At 38.3% G+C, this 22,300-nt stretch overlaps 1 protein-coding gene across 1 annotated transcript in view; it reads left to right on the plus strand.

Annotated features, from left to right (window-relative positions):
* Positions 1 to 22,300, plus strand: part of ZNF407 (zinc finger protein 407) — a 335,107-nt gene that overhangs the window by 11,418 nt on the left and 301,389 nt on the right. The window contains exon 2 of the mRNA XM_005517307.3: positions 13,296 to 18,119. Within this exon, the coding sequence (XP_005517364.2) occupies positions 13,340 to 18,119 (4,780 nt within the window). The 5' untranslated portion in view covers positions 13,296 to 13,339. The remainder of the gene's footprint in view (positions 1 to 13,295; positions 18,120 to 22,300) is intronic.

Raw genomic sequence — 22,300 nt, forward strand, 5'->3', positions numbered from 1 at the left:
CCATCTCCCAGTGGTTGTTCAGGAGACGGGGTGGGAAGATAGGTCTGAATTACAACAGATAGATCATACCAACTGATTTGACTGGCCAAGAGTTAAAATTCTTAGTGTAATTGTTTTTCCCCTTCTCTCACATTCTTTCTTGCTTTCCTTCTGAAACAGATTTTTTTTTTTTTTAATTTGTAAAAGGAAAATTATACCAACTTTTACATATGAAGTGGATTTTTACAGCTGAGTTATAAATTCCAAAAACTAGGTGGTTTATAATGGAAACACTTATGGGGGAGAGGGGAGGGCACGTTATAATACATATGTAACCTTTTTCCCCCTCTCTTTAGTGAATAGACCGTTTAAACTAAATTAAGTAAAGGATATAAATTCTGTTGTTTCAGTTTATAATATTTCATGGTTGATTTTATAGATAAAAGTTACATTTAATAATAAATATGAAGAAGAATTTATACAGCCTGTTCTAGTTTGATATGGAACAGCAAATCCCATTTCTCTGTAGCTGTAAAGAAAATTCATTATAATGTCTTTGATTGTAAGAGATGTCTTCATTGTGATTAGTTACACTGATAATAAAACAACCTTTTTACAAATGGCACAAGATACATGAGATCGTATGTGTCTGCCTTTTAATAGCATTGAATGTGTGCATTTGCTATCTTTATTCTGTAGTCCTTTCATTTATAACTGGGCACTTTTAAAATCCATAAGTTATTAAAAATCATCTAATATAATTCATTTTTTCTTTTGAAGCATTCTGGAGAGTGAAGTATTAATGCAACTAAAAATTATTAATTGTTGAGTTTTCAAAATATAAACTAATTTTAATTAAAAAGTGGGCTTATGTAATTTTATTTAATTCTGAATAACAAGTTTTGTAGATAAAATAGTGAAATCTGGATATATGGCATTACTTTACAAATCCTTTTTGAGCACCCAAAGATATATCTTGATTTTCAAACACCCTATTCCCATTGAATTCAATAGAATTTAGATGTTAATAGGTATTGGATTAATTTAAAACACAGATAGTGGCATGAGGATACCTGGGTAAAGAGCTGCCTTGATGGCAAGGCCCAAAGAGTGGTGGTGAATGGAATTACATCCGGCTGATGCCTGGGCACAAGTGGTGTTCCCCAAGGCTCAGTACTGGGGCTGGTTCTATTTAATATCCTTATCAATGATCTGGACAAGAGGATCAAGTGCACTCTCAGTCATTTTGCAGACAACATCGAGCTGGCCAGGAGTGTTGATCTGCTGGAGGGCAGGAAGGCTCTGCAGAGGGATCTGGCCAGGCTGGATCAGTGGGTTGGGGCCAATGGTGTGAGGTTCAACAAGGCCGAGTGCCGGGTCCTGCCCCTGGCTCACAACAAGCCCAGGCAGAGCTGCAGGCTGGGGGCAGAGTGGCTGGAGAGCTGCTGGTGGAAAAGGACCTGGGGGTGCTGATTGACAGTGCCTGAACATGAGCCAGTGTGTGCCCAGGTGGCCAAGGAGGCCAATGGCTTCCTGGCCTGTACGGGGAACAGTGTGGCCAGCCAGGAGCAGGGCAGGGATTGTCCCCCTGTTCTCGGCACTGCCGAGGCCACACCTCAGATCCTGTGTTCAGATTTGGTCCATTCACATCAACAAAGACATTGAGGTGCTGGAGTGTATCCAGAGAAGGGCAATGGAGCTGGTGAAGGGTCTGGAGCACAAGTCTTATGTGGAGCTGGGGTTGTATAGCCTGAGAAAAGGAGGCTTAGGGAACACCTTATCACTCTCTACATGTACCTGAAAGGAGGTTGTAGCCAGGTGGGGATTGGTCTCTTCTCTCAAGTAGCAAGTGAGAAGACAAGTGGAAATAGCCTCAAGTTGCACTGGGGGAGGTTTAGATTGGATTTACAAAAAATTCCTGTACTGAGAGGGTTGTCAAGCCCTGAAACAGGCTCCCCATGGAAGTGGTGGAATTTAGCATCCATGAAGGTATTTAAAAGATGTGTGGATGTGGCACTTGACATGGTTTAGTGGTGAACTTGGTAGTGCTGGGTTAACAGTTCAACTTGATGAATATGGTCTTTCCCAACCTAAACAATTCTCTGATTTGGGGAGAAGGGGGAATTTTGTGAGGAATTCATTAAAAGGGGTATTAATTTTTTTTTTCCATTTTACATATACCTAAGAATACTTAGATGTCCTTAACACCGCAGTACAGAATGAGATTGATGAGAAAAATGTAATGGTTGTAATAAGATCCTTTGCATTTTTACATTGCTATGATTTGTACTGTTACAGGGTTGTTTTTACAGGGTTGTTGTGCAGTAAAATCTGTATTGTTTAGTATATGGAAATAATATCAGATATTAAATCCTGGAAAAGTGGTGCATTTGCTCCAAAATTTTAACATGTATAATGGAATTGCAGGGTCACTGTTAGAAGTTAATTCCTTTCCTGTGTCATGTAAAAGAATTTGGTGCTTTAGAATGAGTAAGGCTGCTTAGCTGACAAAACTGAAGTTGTGTTTGATTATCAAATACTCCTTGAATTTACCAGAAAGTGAAAGCCTGAATTGTAGCTTTTGGGTGATGCTGAAGCCTTCTTGAAAATTCATGATGGAACAGCACACTTAATGTTAGGTTTCACTGTAAAAGACATAAATCAACATTTTTGCTCTGTTACTGTAAGGTTTAATTTTACGTTGCTGTCCCTTTTCCATTGATGATAACAGCTAGGAAAAGAGTTAACTTGTTAAAGTTTTTCCCAGGGTGAATACTAGGAAAATGCCTGTTGATGACTGAAATAGATGACTAATTATTGTTTTTACCCTCTGAGAGATAAACAGGCTGTACCAGGACCCTTCACTGTAGGAAGCAGCCCCTTTGACCTGCAGTCTCTTTCTGTGCCCACATTGCTCAGTCAGAGGGACTGACTCTGTGGGTTGGGCTGCTCAGTTAACTGTGAGCTGCCAAAACCCTGCCCTTCTGTGGGGGACAGATCTGGCATTGTGTCCTGGCTCTGCTTTACTGTGATAAGTCACCATGCAGGTCACCCATCATGTGGTCCCTCAAGATCCTGTGGGTGTTTGAGCTGAGCAACAGCCTGCTTAGTGATATGTCAATTTTTTCCTGCCAGGAAAGTGTTGGAGCAGGTGCAATTTATTACTCTAGCTTGGTCTCGGGGTACTTGCCCTGGATTACTATTGTGTATGTTTTCTGTGTTCATTAAAACATATTGATCTTGGGAAAGTTTGTGGGATTGATTTCAACTTGGTGTTTTTCAGGGAATTAGTAGTATTTTTGTAATAACACTCTCCTAAAGCATCCCTGAGAGAAAGAGTGATGATGTATTAAGGAAATACAGAGTCTCTGCAACTAAGTTGCAGTTCTGCCCTTACTCCCAAGGTCCCCTTGTCTGGACAAGCACTGCATGGTCTTTCTGTGACCTCCTGTGATGCCCAGGAACTGGGTCTGGGCAGGTTCCAGCAGCATCTGCATTTCCTGCCCAAGAGGGCCTTGGGGGGCAGAAGGCCATGCCCAGGGCCACCAGGTTGACGAGCCACATCTTTCTAGGTGGTGGAAGAGTTGGACTGTGGTGCCACCCTGATCACACCAGATGATGGTGGGGTTAGCAGTAGTTCTGTGTAGCTGCTGGGCTCTGGTGAGAGGGAGAGACTTCCCACACTTGGGCTCCATTGTTTGTACTTCGGAGGCAGCTGTTTGATATTGTGGTGCTGACTGGAGATAGGAGTTTACTTTGATAAATCAACAACTGAAGGAAATGCATTGCAGTCTTGTGTAGCTATTAAGCAGTGTGCTTCGAAATAGGGAAAGGGTTTTGCAGCCTTGAGATACCTTGATGCAAGGTGCAGCTCTTAGAGCAGTGAGGCTTCATAATTTTTGTAGGTATTAGGGCAGTGGTCCCCACTGCAACTATTCCCTGTTGCTATAACCCATGCACCACTCCTGTGGGAGAGATGAAAATGTTAATTGTCAGGTGATTCCTTGTTTGGAAATGTGGTTGAACACGTGTGCCTCACACAAATTGTGCTACCACTCTGCACATGCTTAGGCATACTGCTGGTTCTGGGAGAGAGCTGAGTTTCAGGGACTGGTTTAGGTAAGCACCAAATTTGTTGTATTGAAAGAAATAGACTTGGAGGGAAATGAGCAGCAGCATTTGAAACCTTAATGTTATTTGTTGCCAAACTATTGATAAGTGTGAATGCTTTGGGCTAGTAAATGGGGGATTTATTTTATAAGTGATGGTGGTATCAGCAAGAGGCTGTTCCTTGTCTTCAATTACTTCCCTCCTTTGGTTCCATCTGCCTAGAATTAACATTCTGGGAAGATGTGGTTTCATCATATGGGCTGCAAGAGGAGGTGGAAGCTGCTCTGCCATCCTCTGGCCTCTCTCTCTGGAATAGCAATGCCTTCTCCTTCATTCACCTTCACTCTCCACCTGCTGACCGAGAGTGTGTTTTCCTGGGGAGAAGTGGGAGCATGCTTGGCCTTCAGCCTCTTTTTGATCCTCAGCTGAAGCAAAGGAGGGTTTTGTAGCTACATGGCTTAGTTCTAGTGAAGGTCTTGAGGATGGGGAAGGGAGAAGGCTCCATGGTATGCCATACTAGTATCCCTTGACGGCTGGCACCACAGAAGTCATGAATTTGTGTTATCCCATATTGCCAGTGCTTGGACTCATATTGCCACCATCACATTGGTATGCCTGCCATTGCTGTCTTATACTGGTTTCTGTCTCTTGATACAGACAGATGTGTCACAGATGGAAATTAGAGTAAAGGTCAGTTGTAACCCCTGCACTGTGTACAGTCTGAGTACAGAACTACTAGAATTAAAAGTTCTGCAGTGACTATATCTGAAGCTTGGGTTTGTTCACCTGAACACAGGTAACAGTTACTTCTGGAGGAAGCCAGGCTTTGCACAGCTATGCATAGTTTAAGTCACAGTCATGATCATCTAAGTTATTGGGGGGAAAAAGTCCCTCTCTGTGTTGCAGAGGACATGGCAGCACAGTCGTGATTACTTGCATGTATTACAGGAAAACATTAAAGAGAAAAGATGTGATTTGTCATGCATCTTTTCCTCTGCATGTTAAGGGTTTAACCTCTCCATTGCTGAGGTCTGTGAACAGCTATCCCCTTTTTATACTGATTCCTTCTTTTTGGTAGAAGTCCAATATAAATATATAAATATAAAGAAGGAAAGGCTGGTTTGTTTGCTTTGCTAAAGTGTGCTGGAGAACTGCCTGTGCTGGAGGGACTTAGGACATCATCTATTACACACAGCCCTTCTGAGTGCACCTGCTGTGAGGCAGCCCCCTGCTTCCACCGTGCTCCCCAACACCCTCAGCTTTATGTGAGAAACCCAACTGGAAAATTAAAACTGAAAAAAGTTAGTTTTGTATGTCTTGTAGGATTGAGCTGAAATACTTCCAGTGCACTCACTTCTATTTCACTGAAGAGAAAAACAGGGTTTGTTTCTAATAGTTAAATTTTTGAGTGTGTCTGTGTGTCTACCGTAATACAGTAATTTGATACAGGCATGTAAATATGTACATTCTAATAAATATTCTAATTGAATAAAATCAGCTGTCATTTCATTAGATATGCCTACCAATAGAAGATGTAATACCTTTCTGTTTGATCCGTTTTTCTCAGATGGAATGCAATTACTTCCTTGTATGAAGTGGCCACCAGGGGTCATCAGAATGCTTTTAGTTTTATTAATGTCTCCTTTTCTTTAGACGCATATGTACACTTAGTATTTTCTGGAAACTTTGTTAACCTATCACACAAAAAAAACCAAAGTCTTTGTTAACTGTTCAGCCAAAAATTCATGCAGCTCTTTTCAGCTGAGCTTCTTGAAGAGGCAGCAGATAAGGATAAGCGTGCACAAGAGTGAGAAGCATGTCCATAAATACACTGATTACTGCATTATTTTTTTGATAATTTAACTGGTGATAAATGCAGTAGTAGTAGATGACAAATGTGTCCCAGGCTGTGATGGTAGAGGCCTCTTGTTGCTTTCTGTTTGAAATGGTAGTTTTAAGCAAGGGGCCAAGAAAGTCATCCTTTTTTGACTTGTTGATTTAATTTTGAGCAAAGGTTAATGGAAATTTAGTAGGTCCTCACTTATTGAAGTCTTCACAAATATTAAACACCTAGAGTAGCCTTCTAGGAAATCATACTCCTTATATTTTTTAAGGAGAAAATAGGGCTTTTAGGGCCAGGTTTCTAGGCTGAAATTTCCAAGAGCCAATTTACAAGTAGCAGCAATTACAACTTGCTTTTATCTTTTGCTGCCGAAGTTCAGGAAAAATTTAAGACTTCCAGTATTTTTTTCATATGTCAGCGATAGTATCTGTGTAGTTCTCTGATGAACTCCAGTGTGGTCCACTGTACTTAAGAGGGTACTACAGCCAACAGTAGAAAGGGATTCAAACTGCATTTTACTTTTTGCTTCTTTTTAGTTTTACTTGGTGTACTGGGTGAGAACTGTATCTTGCACGAAAGCATCTCATTTGAAGAATTCCCACAAACCACAGAACTTACTAGTGTATGTGGAAAATAGTATTTCTTTCCTGGATCTGATAAACTCTATAAAATTAAGTGTTTTGTGAATACTTAGAAAGTGCTTTTCATCCATAAATATCACAGTGCTATATGAATGCAGTCTTTTTTTGATTCTCAAAAGTTTCTATTGAATGTTTGTAGTGCTGTTGTTACATGTATGCCTTGCACTGGAAACAGTCAGAATTCTTTAATTTTAAAATTCAAAATGTACAAAATTTGTACATTTGTACAAAAATGTACAAAATTTAAAATTCTTAAATTTTCAAAAACTGAAAATCTGGAGGTCATATAAAAATTTCTAGGAGATACTACTGCATTTCCTCTGATTCTGTCTTGCACATACATTCCTATTGATTCTGAATGCACTTGAAATGAGTGTATATCTCAGTGTGTCTTTTTTGACTTCCTTTTCAAAGCTTTTCAAATCAATGGTTCCTGTTGCATTTAGCAGCATTTGGCTCTTTCTGAAATGAGTGGATGACGAACCAGGGAGCCTTTGTGTTGCCAGTTTCTGCCCACCTGGAAGGACTCTGGAGTGGTTCGGAAGCAGAAGCAAGAGGGATGTGGGTAGTATTGCAGGTGCGTTTCCCTGAGATGCCGTTACAGTTTTTTTCAAAATGGTGGCTGTGAGAAAATGAAATTAATGGGTGCACATAACTCCCAATTTTCAGTGATACACAGGGGATGATTATCAGCAGGCGTTTTATTTTGTTACTTGAACTGTTCTGGATAGATCTGTGTGGAAATTTCTAAGTGTTTAGTCTTGGAAGTCTGCAGCTTATTTGGAAGTCTCGTGTGGAGATTTTGCTGTCCTAGGAAAGTGGTGGCTTTATGAGGTTTAAGCCTCATGATACAAAGCTCAAAGTTCCTGCATTTTTGAGCTGCAAGGGAAAACAAATGTTTGTAATGGATATGATCAAATTCTCCTCAAAAAGAGGTGATCTTTGTTCCCTTTGAGTCGACAACCATATTGTCTCCTGTATTCCATTATTGAGGAGACTGTTAGCTTGGATTAATCATTCTGAAGGAAGTGTGGTAACTTTGTAAGGCCATAAGACAGACGTACGATTCAATTTAGGAAGGATGTTGAGCCACTGAGAAGATGCTTATTTGACACAGAGGTAGTACATTGACATGAGTTGTTAACATGCAGTTTTGTACAGGCTATTTAAGGAGCTCATTAAAATGATTTTGCTTCATTGTATCCATGATTTCATTGAAAGAACTAATTATCTGAAAAGGGGAATTTTTACTGGAAAAAAATGAAACTCTGTTTTCCATATATCACATCCTTTACAAACACTGCAGATTGGGCATTGAATACTTGGAGACAATAGTACTGTGACTGAGAAGTGCTCTGGAAATTCTAATGCCTGGATTAGCATAAAAAAAAAAAAGTTATTACTTGTAAATAAACTTTTTTTTGTGCTCTTCTGTACACATCCCTATCCCTTCTCTTGTCATAAAACCAAAAAGAGAAGTAAATGAAATTGTATTGACCATCAAGTTAAGGAACTTTGAAGTTTACTACAGGTTTATCAATAATCGCTAAATTTCTTGTCTTTTTGATCTTAATTTAAAATTGTTACTTTCTAAGTTTCATCTGAGGATTAGAGCAGTGCAGGTCTTACACTGGAAAGCTTAACTGCCCTGTCTCTACCTTTTGGCGTAGTAAGACATTATACACTGTTGTTTTGGACTGGTGGTAAAAAATTGGGACACTCAAATCCAATGTTCTCTATTTTCATCAAAGAAAACAGCTTCTGTCCACAAATGACTTATGCTTGTGTATAGAACTGTAGCAGACACTATGTCAATATACAAAAAAGCTTTGTATGAAAAATAAAAAAGTGAGTTGTTATCAGGTAAAAAACGGTGGTGGCTGCTCACGAAGTGCTATTTTTCTCTTTTTTTTGTATGAATTTTCTACTTTACAGATAGTGAGATTGTGCTGAATTGTGATTGTGAGATATCTTTTAAATTAATTTAATTACAGAAACAAAAACTCCACAATTCTGATAATTTGGAAATCCCAGTGGTTGAAAGGGGAGAATTTTTAGTTATATTGGTTTATGAGATAAGGCCAAAATTGCACTTGCAATTTAAAAATGTGTGTTTTATACATTCTGTAGGGATTTGGATAGTTGGCCTATGCAGATGTAATGCACGTAACAAACATTCTGCTTTTGAAGATCTTAAAAACATGTTTCACTTCTTTCAGATATTTAGAAAATTATTGAAGAAAAACACTATGTTTAAGTAGTTACAGTAGAACTACTGAGCTCAGCTTTTTATAGGCAAAAATTGTGAGGCCACAACAGGTTCCTTTCCAAAACTCAGGAACAGCACTGTGCTACAAAGAACCTTAAAATGCATTAGGTAATGTATGACTGTCTCCAAGCAGAAGAATTTGTTAACCTGAAGCTAATGTGGCAAATTAATTTTTGGTCATATCCTTTAAGGATCTGTTCAGTTATACTTGATTTATATGAACATTAACAAAAGATTTATGTTACAAAAAGTCAACCCACTTTTGAGTTAGAACAGCTTCATTTTGAACATCGAATATCATGTTAGGAGAGCACTGTTTGACAGAACCAGCTTTTAAACTATGGAAATACGAGGATTTGACTGCTGTCTGCTTAGCTTGGGATTGATCCTGTGCTGCTGTTTTCTGCTGTGATGTTCCTGGCATTATCATTGGCGCAGTCTTGGAGCCTATATAAATACATTTTGGTTTATTTATGCAATACTTTAAGTGGTAATGTATTGTTGCACTTTAAGCACTTGTTACTTGTAATAATGTCTCTAGATGATGCTTTAAAAGATGAAGGTAGCAGGAAACACAAGGAAGTTTATATCTTGCACTGATTTTAGTCTTGTTGGTCCATGAATAAGGTGATTCAAGAGCTGATCCTCCCCATTCCTACCGCTATACAAGTTTGGCAGCATTACATTGCTATCAAAAAGTGTACTCGATCACACTAACAAGCAGGAGTTAGATCTAAGCATATGCTTAAGGTGCCGTGGCTTCAGACTTGTTACTTGTTACATCTAGAGTGTATTCTTAGATTAGGTTAATAAAACTCCAGATCCTAATTTTTTGCTTGTGATGATGATCCCTGTGCCAGACTAAAGCTTGATCCAAATTTAATTTTGCAAAAAGAAACCCATTTGATCTTATATGGTCACTGTGACTGTCCAGACTTTGAGTGCTGTTGATGCCTTCTCCAATGCATTGATTCTTCTATATTACAATACCAACTGCAGGATGGCCCTTAATTAGTGTGGTGGCTTTGTTGAGGGCAGAAGTGAATTGGTTTAGGCAGACAGAGGATTAGGACCCCTCAGATTTATGAAAAGCTTGCGCTTTACCATTTTCCTAGTACTCTGTGGCAAATCTGGGAAGGAGCTTTTATGAGAGAAGCTTACAGCAGAGGAAGCACTACAGGCTCTTTTTGTCTAGAGGCAGCTAATGGTGTGCTGAATGCCTTCTTTGAGTAGGGATAGCCATTCCTGCAATTTATCCATGCAGGAAGGAGCCCACAGCTGCATTTGGTGGGTGTGAGGCACTACTCTGCCATCAACGAAGCTGAGCTATATTATATTGAAATTGTGTTATAAGCACGGCAGTGTGATCTGAGCAAAGGCTGTAGCAGGAGGAAGCAGAGATGTGGTCCAGTGCTGTGGTCCACTGCTCCTGATCTCGTGTGAGATGTGGAGAACTGAGCAGAGCTCAGCAAATCACTGATCGTGGTCCTAGCAAAAAGTAGTTAAAGTAGCCATTAAGTCTATCAGAAGATGTGCTTTTGTCCTACAAGCAGCTTTAAGAGGGAGCTAAAAGAAACTGGAGGCTATTTAATTCCTTAGATTAATTAATATAGAGTCAGTTTTAGAGAAACAGCAGCAACTGCCTCATAGTTGTTTTCTTTCATAGAGAATTCTAGATTTTGGTTTCATGCAGGTACAGATTCCCATGTAGTGATATTTTGACACAGATTATATGGAAGTGTGACAGAAGCAAATGTAACTTTGGGAAGGGTGTGCAGGAGTAGACTGTTTTCCTGGAAACTTAGATGTGTGGTAGTGATGAAGTTGGTAAAGGTGTATCATTACCACACTGTGCCATAGGTAGTCTGCAGTGCAGCTGGAGAGAAATTGCCTTGATAATGCTTTCTGGTTGTGGGGGTAGATGTGAGGCTCTTGACTTCATTAGAACTGCCTGTAAATGGAACAGAGTGCAGTCCCAGTCTGCATGCTAAAAGTTTGTCATGAAATGAAGGAAGAGATAAGGAATTAGGCAAGAAGTCTGCAGTGTAAGGCATCTTAGCATATTTGTATTACACATGTTATTATTTTAATTTCATATTGAGGTTATTGGCAGCACCTATGAGATTTGTATTGCATCTTTCACTTTTCTAGCAGCTAGTTTGTAGTTCTTACTACAAACAGCTTACAAAGATAAAATAGAGGAAATACATTTTTTTTTCTTGAGTGCTAGAGAAATATATAACTGGTGCAGTTGAGTGGGAGATCAGATTGGACACCAGAACTGGGTTCTGATCTGAGCACAGAGCAGGATGAACTTCTATTGAAGAGTTACTGAACAAATACTGAGAAATGAAGATAAACCTGTAGAGATTGTGTGCAGATAACCAACCATCTTTTTTAGGTGTGCAAGTGGCCAGTGGAGATGAGCTGAGTTTCCAGAGGAGTGGCAGAAAAGGCCACTTTTTGTTGATGGAGAAACCTCTAATTATCCAGATGCAGCTTTTGATAGTGGAAATGTTCAATGCCAGTATTAGTTCACTGCTGGACAAGTTTTCTGATAAATTTTATGGTCTGAGAGGAAAATATCCTATAAAGAAGATGGAGAAGTGGTTTGAGATTGCAAATCGTCTTGTACAGCAAAGGAAAAACTGCTGCTCTTCCCCAGGTCATACAAGGGAAGAGTGGTCAGGTCTTGGTGGTGGGCTTGGAACCTGCTGTGAAGTTGCAGCAAGGCAAAGTTGTTTAAGGATGAACTTGTGACACTTGTCACTGAAGTAACTTGATATTTTGCAATATATAAATAAAGCTGTACTTCAGTTAAACCACATAATTTTCATCTGATATTTTTTTTCTGTATCCCAAACAGTGCTCATTACCTTTTCTGGGTAAGCTTGCACTTCATCTGGTTCTGCTATTAACTGCTGGAGTGTTTTTGAACATACTAACAATGTGCTGACTTATTCCAGCTGAAAATATAGCTCTGTTTTCCTTCTGACTAATTGTGATAAGTTTCCATTGTGGTTTTGTGAACAAAGAAAAATAGTAGTTCATAAGAATCAGAAAGCTATGTTTAGGGGACAATATCATGATCCTCCAGAGGGCTGTTGTGATCTAGAGGTGGTTATTCTCTTGTTACTTAGGTATAACTAGCTTGGTATAGGTTTGGTCAGTGCTTCAGTTCAATGAAAGACCTACAGTTGAAGAGCTGTTCAATATATGCAACTAATGTGCACTCAACTCCTTAGGGGGCTTCCATAAATTATTCTTAAGCAGAAAAACACTTTTTTACTTCCATGGGTAAAAAGTCCAGCTGATTTGAATTTATTTTCTCAGTTTTATACTTTCCTACTTTGTCCTCAAAATTAAGCATAATTATTTTTTTTTACCATGTACTTGAATAGTTTTTTGTACCCTACGTTATCTGTATCAACATTGCAATTACTTAATCTTGTCAGGAAGTACTTACAATTGTGGTCATGGCCTCATTCAATGGGTAACTGAACAAAAAACTGTATACTTGGATCTGCAGCAAATTGATGTTTAAATCATAGTGTAAAGCACATAGATAAACATTTAGTATTTAATCATCTGTTAAAATGAAATGCATTTTCAATTCTCAGTTGCTTCATATCAAAATGAAAATGTAATAAATGTCAGGATTTGATTTCCCATCCCTCTTATAAATTGTGTTGGTAGCATCAGTTTTCTAGTGGAGGCATCTTCTTGGGAGCAGGAGGGTCACACTGGGCAGTTGAGCAAAAGCTTTTGGTAACTGGATTTCAATGGTTAGAGTTTGTGCTGGGTCTCAAAGGTCTTATCCTTCTCTGCACTGTTATTTCATGACTTTTTGTTTCTCCTCCCTCCTCCCCAACTGGGAAACAGTGTTTTAGAAGATATTTTAGGAATGATGGGGAGCTATACTTGTAGCAAATTGTTTTAGAACGTGGTTCTATATGTGTTTTCCCTCTTTAGTAGGTAATCTAAGCAGAAGAAGGAAGGCAAGCTGCATACTTAAAATATTTAACATTTATGTTGACTTTGTTTTGCTTGTTGTGGCAGTCATAATTATTTCTCCTGGGAACTTTGAAATATGGTGGAAAAATTAAATATTCCATGACCAGTTCCTTGAAAGCTGCTAGTATTTTGTGTCCTAAATATACTTCCAGAAGCAAAGGTCACATTTGTCTGCCCATGTTTAAAGCATGTAGAAGATGACTTGATTACAGAAAAACTATGGGATCTAAGTGTTTGCTCACTTGGCGCTCATTACAGTGAGAGCTCTGTAACTAGAAGGGGGTTTAGATACTGTAATGAAACTGTCACCTCATATCTGTCATTGTGTATTTCTTTCTGCCATGATTTTAATTTTCTATATTGCATAGGGGTTTAAAAATTTGATTCTTAAACCTTTAAGTTTGCATAAAAAACTAATAATAGCTCTTTGGTTTTGTAGGTGCTAAACCAAATGATCTACAATTGGTAATATCACTGTTAAGAATGGATGGGGAGAAGAATAAGAAGAGAGATGATGTTGATGAGAATTTACAAGTTGAGTTGGCAGAAGAATCCCCAAGAAACGCAGCAGGAGAAAATTCTGGATGTGACTCTTCATCTCAGCAGAAAACAAGGCCTACATCAGATGAAGCATTCAGGAACCTTGAAAAGAAAGAAAAAGAGAATGGCACAAACAAAACAGCACTGTCAGAATCACCAAACCTGGATGTTGTTGAAGCAAGGAAACCTGAAAATATCTCCAGGAAAAGAAAGCAGAGTTGTTCAGATGACATGAAAGATAGTGGAAGGAAATTGCAAAAAGTTTTAGCTGGAGAAGCATGTGGTATGGTAGCTGGAGCTGTAAAGCAGGAAGGAGTCACCAGTTGTCCTGATAGTGACATATTTAATTCAGATATCCTGTGCCTACGTTATGATTTCAGATGTGCAGCTGCTGATGCCATATTGAAAATTCCCAAGGAAAATAAACATTCACAAGAGATGTCAGCTGCTGTTCCTGATAAATTATATTCTTCAGAAGAAAGCAGTGTTGTCTGTACAGTTGGAAACATAGACAAAGACCCTAAAGACAAAATGAGTGATCAGTGTTTACCTTCCTGCTCTGATAAGGAAAAACATAAACAAGAAAGCTTCTCTAAACCATCCAAAGAGCAAACACACCCTCACTGTAGTTGCATAGGTGAGTGTAGTTCAACATCGCATATGCGTGTTAAGCGAGATCGTGAGAAATCCAAGATATTTTCTTGTGATCTTTGTGGTTTTCAGAGTGCTGAAGAGAGTCTCCTAAATTCTCATCTCCTTGGCAAGACTCACCTTCGACGCCAAAACCTTGCTGCACGGGGAGGATTTGTACAGATATTGACAAAAAAATCCTTTAGAAACCAACAATCTAATGCAACCAAAGAGAGGAATGTCAAGGTAAAACCTGGGACCAATAAATTAAGGGCAAGAACTGCTGATGCAAAAGAATTAAGTGTTTGCAGTGCACTGAAAGGCTCAAAATTAAGCTTGTCTAAACAAAAGGATTGCAGTGAACTTGTTGAAATGATACCATCTTCAAATACTCCCACTGAAAAAATGGATACTGTGACAGAAGAAACATTGCTTTCTTCTGGTCCGGAAGGAAATGATAAAGTTCATACTGAAAAACTAGAAATACCGGGACCATCCAAAAATATCTTGCAGAAAACAAAATCCCTTCCAACTACCAAAAAGCTGCTTAACAGTTTACACAGGACAAGGAGATTTGACAAAATGAAACACAAAAGAAATGTTTTCTTGTTAAGGTCTTCATTTGGACAGAGTAGGTCTTCTAGACTAAAAAGGCAGGTTAAAAGAAGATACAGCTTATTAGGGAATAGTAAGAGACCCAAATCTGAAACTCGGAAGGTACATGTGAAGCCTGTCTCCAGCACACAGCTTACACATGATGAATCAAACCCTGTGTCACATACAGAACTAGAAACAGATGCTAAAAGTAATTGTAATACTGCTGCAGAAATACAAGATCTTACTGAATATAGGCCAAATACCCCTTCTAGCATTGCAGATGCTAAAGATTCTGAAGTTAAACTTTCTGCTGATGATGGTGCTCTTCATACTTGCATGGATTGTGGTCATGTTTTTCATGACAGAGAAAGTTTGGAAACTCATGTTGCAGAACTTCATACAAAAAGGACCCAGTTTCATTGTCAGATGTGTAGTGATTCCTCTGGAGTCAGGGAAGACATGAAGCAACACTGTCATGACAGTGAGCACCAGATGGGTGATTGTAGCTTTAATTGTCAACTCTGTTCATTTACCAGCTTGAACGTGGTCAGCCTTCAAAGCCATATGAGTGAAGTTCATAATATGTCCCATAGTTGTCCAGCTTGCATTCTTTTTTTTCAATTTGAAGAAGAGCTTATAAATCATCAAAAAAATGAGAAACACAGTGGTTCATTATTTCAGCAAGCTACTACATTGACTAACAGTGATCAGACCTTGCAAGTGGTACCTTCCAGTGACTCAGTATCGAACAATAGCCAAAGACTTACAAAGGAAGTGGAAGTGTCAATGCAAACAAAAGCTCCAGACTCTTCCTTCATAAATCATAGAAATGAACTAAAGCATTCTGTTCTGAATAAAACCAAATTTCAATGTAAAAAGTGTTTTTATAAGACAAGATCTTCCACAGTTCTTACAAGGCACATAAAACTCCGACATGCACAAGAGTATCACTTCCTTTGCAAAGCATGCAATCTCTACTCCCTGAGTAAGGAAGGAATGGAGAAACATATCAAAAGAAGCAAGCATCTTGAAAATGCCAGGAAAAACAACATTGGATTACGTTTTGAAGACTGTATTGTAAAGGTTTGTGTTGGTGTTGGTGGCATTAAATCAGTGGTGGATACTTCCATTTCTGGGAGTGGAAATACAGAATTGGATAAAGAAATTATACAGGTTTCATCTTCTTCTGTGGAAAACATATCGAGAAATAAGGAATTTGTTCCATCTGAGCAAAGGATTGGTGAAAATGAGTTGGTTTTAGCTGATGCATCCAGAGGAGGGAAACTTAAAGGTACTGTTTCTAGGACATGTACCCATTGTGGCCTTTTGGCCTCCAGTGTTACAAATTTGACTGTTCACATCAGGCGAAAACACAGTCATCAGTACAGCTATTTGTGTAAGGTTTGCAATTACTACACTGTCACCAAAGGAGATATGGAACGTCACTGTGCAACCAAAAAACACAAAAGCCGAGTTGAAATAGAAGGATGTGGAAAACAGAACTCGGAGATCATTGTTAGCCCTGAAGGAGGTAATTTTGAATCCATAAGCAAAAAGATTAATAGCCCCATGACTGCCTTGCCTGAACATATTGAGGATGGTGGCCAGTCATCAGATGTGGAAAATTCTGTCTTAGACAATCAGGAAGCTGAGCGAGGAGATGCCGAGTTAAAAGCTGCAAATGCCAGTAGGCTGCCAGATTTGCAGCCTGGTAGGAATCCATTGAATATAAACCAACGTGTGTTACTGGAACCAGCAAGGGTTGCTCAAGACTGTGACCCAAGCTTCCAGAGAAGAGCTATGGGTTCAAATGACAACAAATGTGTACACTGCAGCTTCATTGCTCATTCTGCTGCTTCTTTAGAGCTGCATGTGAAGCGAAAGCATACAAAACAATTCGAGTTCTACTGCATGGCTTGTGACTACTATGCTGTTACTCGCAGGGAGATGATAAGGCATGCAGCAACAGAGAAACATAAAATTAGAAGAGAATCTTACATTCATTCTTCTGGGGAGGAAGCAAATACAGCACATATCACTAAAGAAGGCAGTGTTTTGCCTCAAGAGGAGCACCATGGCAGTGCAGAAGAATCAAAAACTATTTTAGATGAAACAAAGCGTGCCAATGATGCATCAGAAGGTGATGATATGAATAAAAGCTTTATTAAGTCTGCTGCCTTAAATGAAAGTACATCTCCAGGAATCTCTAAAGATGTCAGTTCCCAAAATGCAGTAGGAGATGAACTTGATAAGGAGTCTAAAAATGGAGGAGAAAACCCTTTTCGTGAAGGATTCCAGCAAACTCCTCAGAAAGATAAAGTTGTTGAACTTGTCAAGGAAGTATCAGTTAAAGAAATGGGTACTTGTGAGGTGCAGAAAAATAAGCATGGGCAGGAGCTGCTCAACTCAGATGATGATTGTGCTGCGGAAAATCAAAGTAGATCAAGCACCACAAACTTCAATTCAGAAAAAGGTGTGGAGAGATTGGAAGAAAATAGTGAAAACCCAGAAGCAGAGTGTAGAGACAAAGACAGTCTCAAAAAAAAATCACTGAAGAAAAATAACCCACTTATGCTAAGTCTTCCTGAAACAAGCAGTGCAGTAGAGCAATCAAATTTTGCTGGAAATACTGGAGAAGCAGTACAAAATAGACATAGTTTAGATGGTAACAGAAGCTTCAGAGAGGATCCTACTGGGGAGGAAAAAGCCCTTATGGAAGCACAACATGAAGCTGAAGTAACTATAAATAACAATGTTTGGGAGGCAGATGGCTCAACAGCTGAGGGCACACAAGAAAGTAGTAATGAGGCTTTAGGAACAGTTATCAGTGCTGATGATAATGGAAAGGCAGTGCAAAATGTTGGCAAGTTTGATTCTTCTATAGTGAGGTTAAAAAGTCATCAAGATGCAGAGGCCACTGACCATTCTGCAGAAGGACAGATGTCAGGGGCAGTGAAAACTAGTGAGCTCACAGTGAAAGCAGACACTTCAACAAGTGCTGGGAAAAAGAAAAAGTCAGAAGGAATTTCCCTTGGGGAATCGACACGTATTCGCTGCGATGACTGTGGTTTTCTAGCAGATGGTTTGAGCGGACTAAATGTTCACATAGCCATGAAACATCCTTCAAAAGAAAAGCATTTTCATTGCTTACTCTGTGGAAAATCATTTTACACAGAAAGCAACCTTCACCAGCACTTGGCCAGTGCTGGGCATATGCGAAATGAGCAGGCGAGTGTGGAGGAGCTGCCCGAAGGAGGCGCAACCTTTAAGTGTTTGAAGTGCACGGAGCCCTTTGACTCAGAGCAGAGCTTGTTTCTCCACATCAAAGAGCAGCATGAAGAGCTGCTGCGTGAAGTCAATAAATACATTGTTGAAGATACTGAGCAGATAAACAGGGAGAGGGAAGAGAACCAAGGCAATGTCTGCAAGTATTGTGGGAAGATGTGTAGGAGTAGCAATTCCATGGCCTTCCTAGCTCACATCCGTACCCACACAGGTATGGAAATGCTGTTGTTGCAACTGGTCTCTTTCAAACAGAGTTTGAATTATACCATTGGAATTATACCATTGGTCTTTTTCTGCTTGTTAAGCCCTTTAATATTTCTTATGAACTGCATTTGTATTGCCTGATAAGCCCCGGTGAAATTCAAAATTATCTAAAAGGGTATGAAAATACAGTGATCAAAGGGCAGAAAATGTAAGAACATTTCAAGTGCAGTCACCCTTCTGCTTTTTGTTTCATATAGAGAGATTTTCTTTTTAATCTAAACTGTAACCATTGATTGGTTCTTCTGTTTATGTAATGAAGCAGTAGTGGTTTGAGAGAACAATTAGCTGTTCTTTCTAACTTTCTGTGCAGTTGTTTAATTTGTTTAATATCCAAATTGTTTATTTCATTTCAATTTAGTGGAACTTCCAGCATTACATAACGCTTCAGAATAGGCGTTTCCAATTACATCATTCCTAAATAAATACCAATAAGAAAGCACAAGAGGTTTTTGTAGAAATAAGTTATAGCGGTTGGAATTGGTCAGCCTTTCTGGAAGGTGGTATGCAGTGCTGATGTGTTGCTCAGGGATGTAGCATCTGATTTAGTTTCTGTGCTGATCACACTTTAAATTCATTTTTATGTTTAATTTTAAGTGGAAAATTTAAAAACATTTCTGTAGAAAAATGCATAAGCTGCAGTTCTAAATTTATGTAAAAATTCACTGCTATGTTTCTATAAACCTGCCATACATTCTTTATTTTAAATAGACAGCTTTTCTAAATCACTGAGCTCTGCTTAGACAAGTGGTGTCTCCATGGTTGAATTTATGAGTGGATTTGAATAATAAATTCACATTTCAATGAACATATTTTCATTAAAACTGTAAGGTTTATTTTACTGTACTTTTAAATAATGGCTTATTATGGAAGCTATAGTTTAAATTCATGCACTATTTGAAACTTAGTGCCTGGTTGCAAGGAAGAGAACAAAAAGGTAAGAAAAAAAGCAGCATAAAAGAATGGTAATTCCTGGCATAATCCTAAAATAGTTTTGTAAGTTTTTTTATGAAAAGGCAAGGGCGTGACTGGACAACAAATCCTAAAAATTAATCTCAGGGAACATGGACGTTGTATTTCAAACCTTTCAAAGTATTTTACTGTAACTGCAGTATTCATGTATACCAATAACTCACATACTTAATACTTTCAGCATTACTTCTGTCCTGTCAATAGCGTAGTTATCTGTATTGCTTCAGCTAATATCCAACTTTGAATGCAGTGTTAAGTCTTTAGAGGGATGCTCATGTTCACATGGTCAGAACAGCTGTATAAGCCCTTAATATGCCCTCTTACGGCAGATAAAACTGAATAAAACTAAGGGGGAGGATGCTAATGGAGCTCTCTTTAGAATTCTTTATGCAACTGTCTGGTCAAGACATGTTGCTTATAATTGATGTGTCCATTACTTGAATTCTCTTGTAATTATAGTCAATAAGTCTTGTAAATGTGTTAAAGCTCACTAAAAGCATACAAATTCAAGAACAGAGTAAGGCTAATAATTTAAAATAATCAATGTAGGCATTTCAGCACTTAATTTCCCTTGTGTGTTGATAGCTGATCATTCTTAATCCATTAAGATTTATTTAGTCGTTTACAATGCAAAATAGGTTTGCACTGGTCACTTGTGCCATTTGAAAATGTCCACCAGGTTAAGTGCAGAATGTAGTCCATTAGTCTTCCTTGACTATATGTATTAATTGCATTTAAAATCAAGTTAATGTGGATGTGAAAGTGAGGTAACTATCAATATATGACAAAGCAACCCTACTTACATAAGTTACATCATTGATTGTAACATTTAGTAAAAGTTAGTGTACTTTTTAACATCTTGTGTGTAGGTCTTATCATGGAGTATATTTTTACAGTGCTTTTGGATAGCACTAAATATGCAAAGCAGTGAAAGAATACATTTAATTTTGCAAGTAATTTTTTGATGCAGAAGTATAGAAGGGTTACAGAACAGAGTTTTATCTGCCCTCTTTCTCACTGCTACTTTAAACTAAATGTTTTTCTTATGCTTTGCTTATTGACATAAATAGTAATGTGGAGACTTTTATTAATACTTAATGGGAAGAAGGCTTTCTCTTCCAATCTCTTATTTCCTGATTGTGTTTTTTTTCTTATAGAACCTTTTCTTTCCATCTGTATCACAGTGGATACAGTTTAATAATAAGCAAATATGTTTAGGTTATTGGGAGTGGTGGCAGAGGGAACTGACCTACTGCACCACCTGTATGTACATTTCTTGTAATGTTGGTGAGGCAAAGTCCACCATTTCCAGCTTCTCACCTGTCCCAGGGTAACAACAGGTACATAAGAGCACAGCCACATATTTTCCCATTTATTGTTCTGATTATATGCTTTTAAAAGTCTTTCATCAGCATCTAGATGTGCATAAATAGGTTTATATACATGGGTATATATATGTAACCATTACCATCTCCTTTCCTTTTTTTTTTTGATTGAATAATCAGTGATGATATGGGGTGGTGGAGGGAAGGCAAGGGAAAGTTGCAGAAAGATACAACTAATAATTTCCATTAATAGAAAAATAATGTTTCAAAATACCATTAAATAATGTAGGAGATTTTCACATTGCAAATGAAAGGGAAGCTTTGCTGTAGAGGACCTAACAAGTAAGTCCATCACATGTTGACAAGTGAAAATGAGGAAGTGTAAAGAAAAATAAAAGGAGTAGTAGAGGTGGAAGACTTTTTAGTTTGCAGTTGATGGAGGTCCCATAAACTTAATTAACAATCAACATCTGAGGAGAAATCACCTGCAAATGCATCATCTTTGTTTCTTTTCTCATCAGATTTCTCAGTTAATGGCAGTTGTGCCCAATGCTAGTATGCTGTATTACTGCCCATGTCCTAAACATAGGAGGTAATGACATGATGACATTCCATGTGGCTCTGCTCACTTTGTATTGGGCCTGAGCTAGGAGCACAGCAATGCCTGCAGGTGCAGGTGATGTTGCCTTTGGATGACCTAAAATTGTGACAGTGAATTTTTTCTTATAGCTTTGGGTCTGTATTGTCCTAATGTAAAGCAAGAATTATGAACTCGAATTTTTTTTACAAAACAATAGAATGGTTTATGTCTGCCTGACCTGAACTCTTAAATTTAGTTTTATTTTCAGTTTGGTATAGTGGTGTTGGTTTTTGTTTGTTCTGTTGTTGTTGTTCTGTTTTTGTTTTGTTTGTTGTTGGTTAGTTTTTGTAGTGTTCCCCCAATTGTTAAGAGCCTTATTGTTTCCTGCTACCATCAGAAAATGTACATTTGTTTTCCATACCATAACTTGCAGGTAAAGTAGCTTGGTGGATTTTTGGCTTTTTTTGGCTTTTTTTTTTTTTTTTTTTGAGTAATTTGATTGAAAAGATGACATAGTGAAAGCATTTTTCTCTTTCCCTTTATGAAAATTTAAAGCCAAATGTGAATCCAGTAGTATCAGTTTAAAACAGCGTAAGAGTACTGCTGAAGTTGGTGATAAGTGAAAGCTAACATTTAACAAATGGTTAAATGCTTTACATTATTTCAGACATCTTTATGACAAATACAATTTTTTTTCCTACCATTAATTTCATCTAATGTCTTCATTTTTACTATAAAATTTTGGGTTGTTCCGTCCAAGAGCATACTGGAACAAATTTGGCACCAGCAACCTAAAAGGGAGATTTTGTTTCAGGTGATAAGTACTGACTGGAGCCTGCTAGCACTTGAATTTTCATGGACTTGAAATGGAGATGTTAACAGATATTCAGCTCTGGGTCTGAGAAAAAAATCAAAACCCCTCAAGGCCTCAGTGATTTTTGGATGAGAGCAGTCAACAGAATAATACATTTCTGTATTGTCAGCACACTGTAGTCACGATTGGTCTGAACTCAGGTTCTTCACAAAGGAGTCATGTAAATGGAAAACAGCAAAGGTCTTGTATGGAAGCCCTGTGGGACACCTGCAGTAGCAGAATGAGGAACGAATTTACAATTTAATCAGTAGGAGAGAAACTAAGGGAACATAGGCTAGAATCCACATGGTATTTGAATTCTATGAGAAAAAAAAGCAATATAAACACCAATAGATTAAAAAAAATCCTCTTCACCTGTGGCCTTGTTGTTATTAATTGTC

The sequence above is a fragment of the Pseudopodoces humilis genome, chromosome 1, assembly GCF_049639895.1.
Source record: "Pseudopodoces humilis isolate 2021_Gansu_Grassland_sample_001 chromosome 1, ASM4963989v1, whole genome shotgun sequence".
Lineage (NCBI taxonomy): Eukaryota > Metazoa > Chordata > Aves > Passeriformes > Paridae > Pseudopodoces > Pseudopodoces humilis.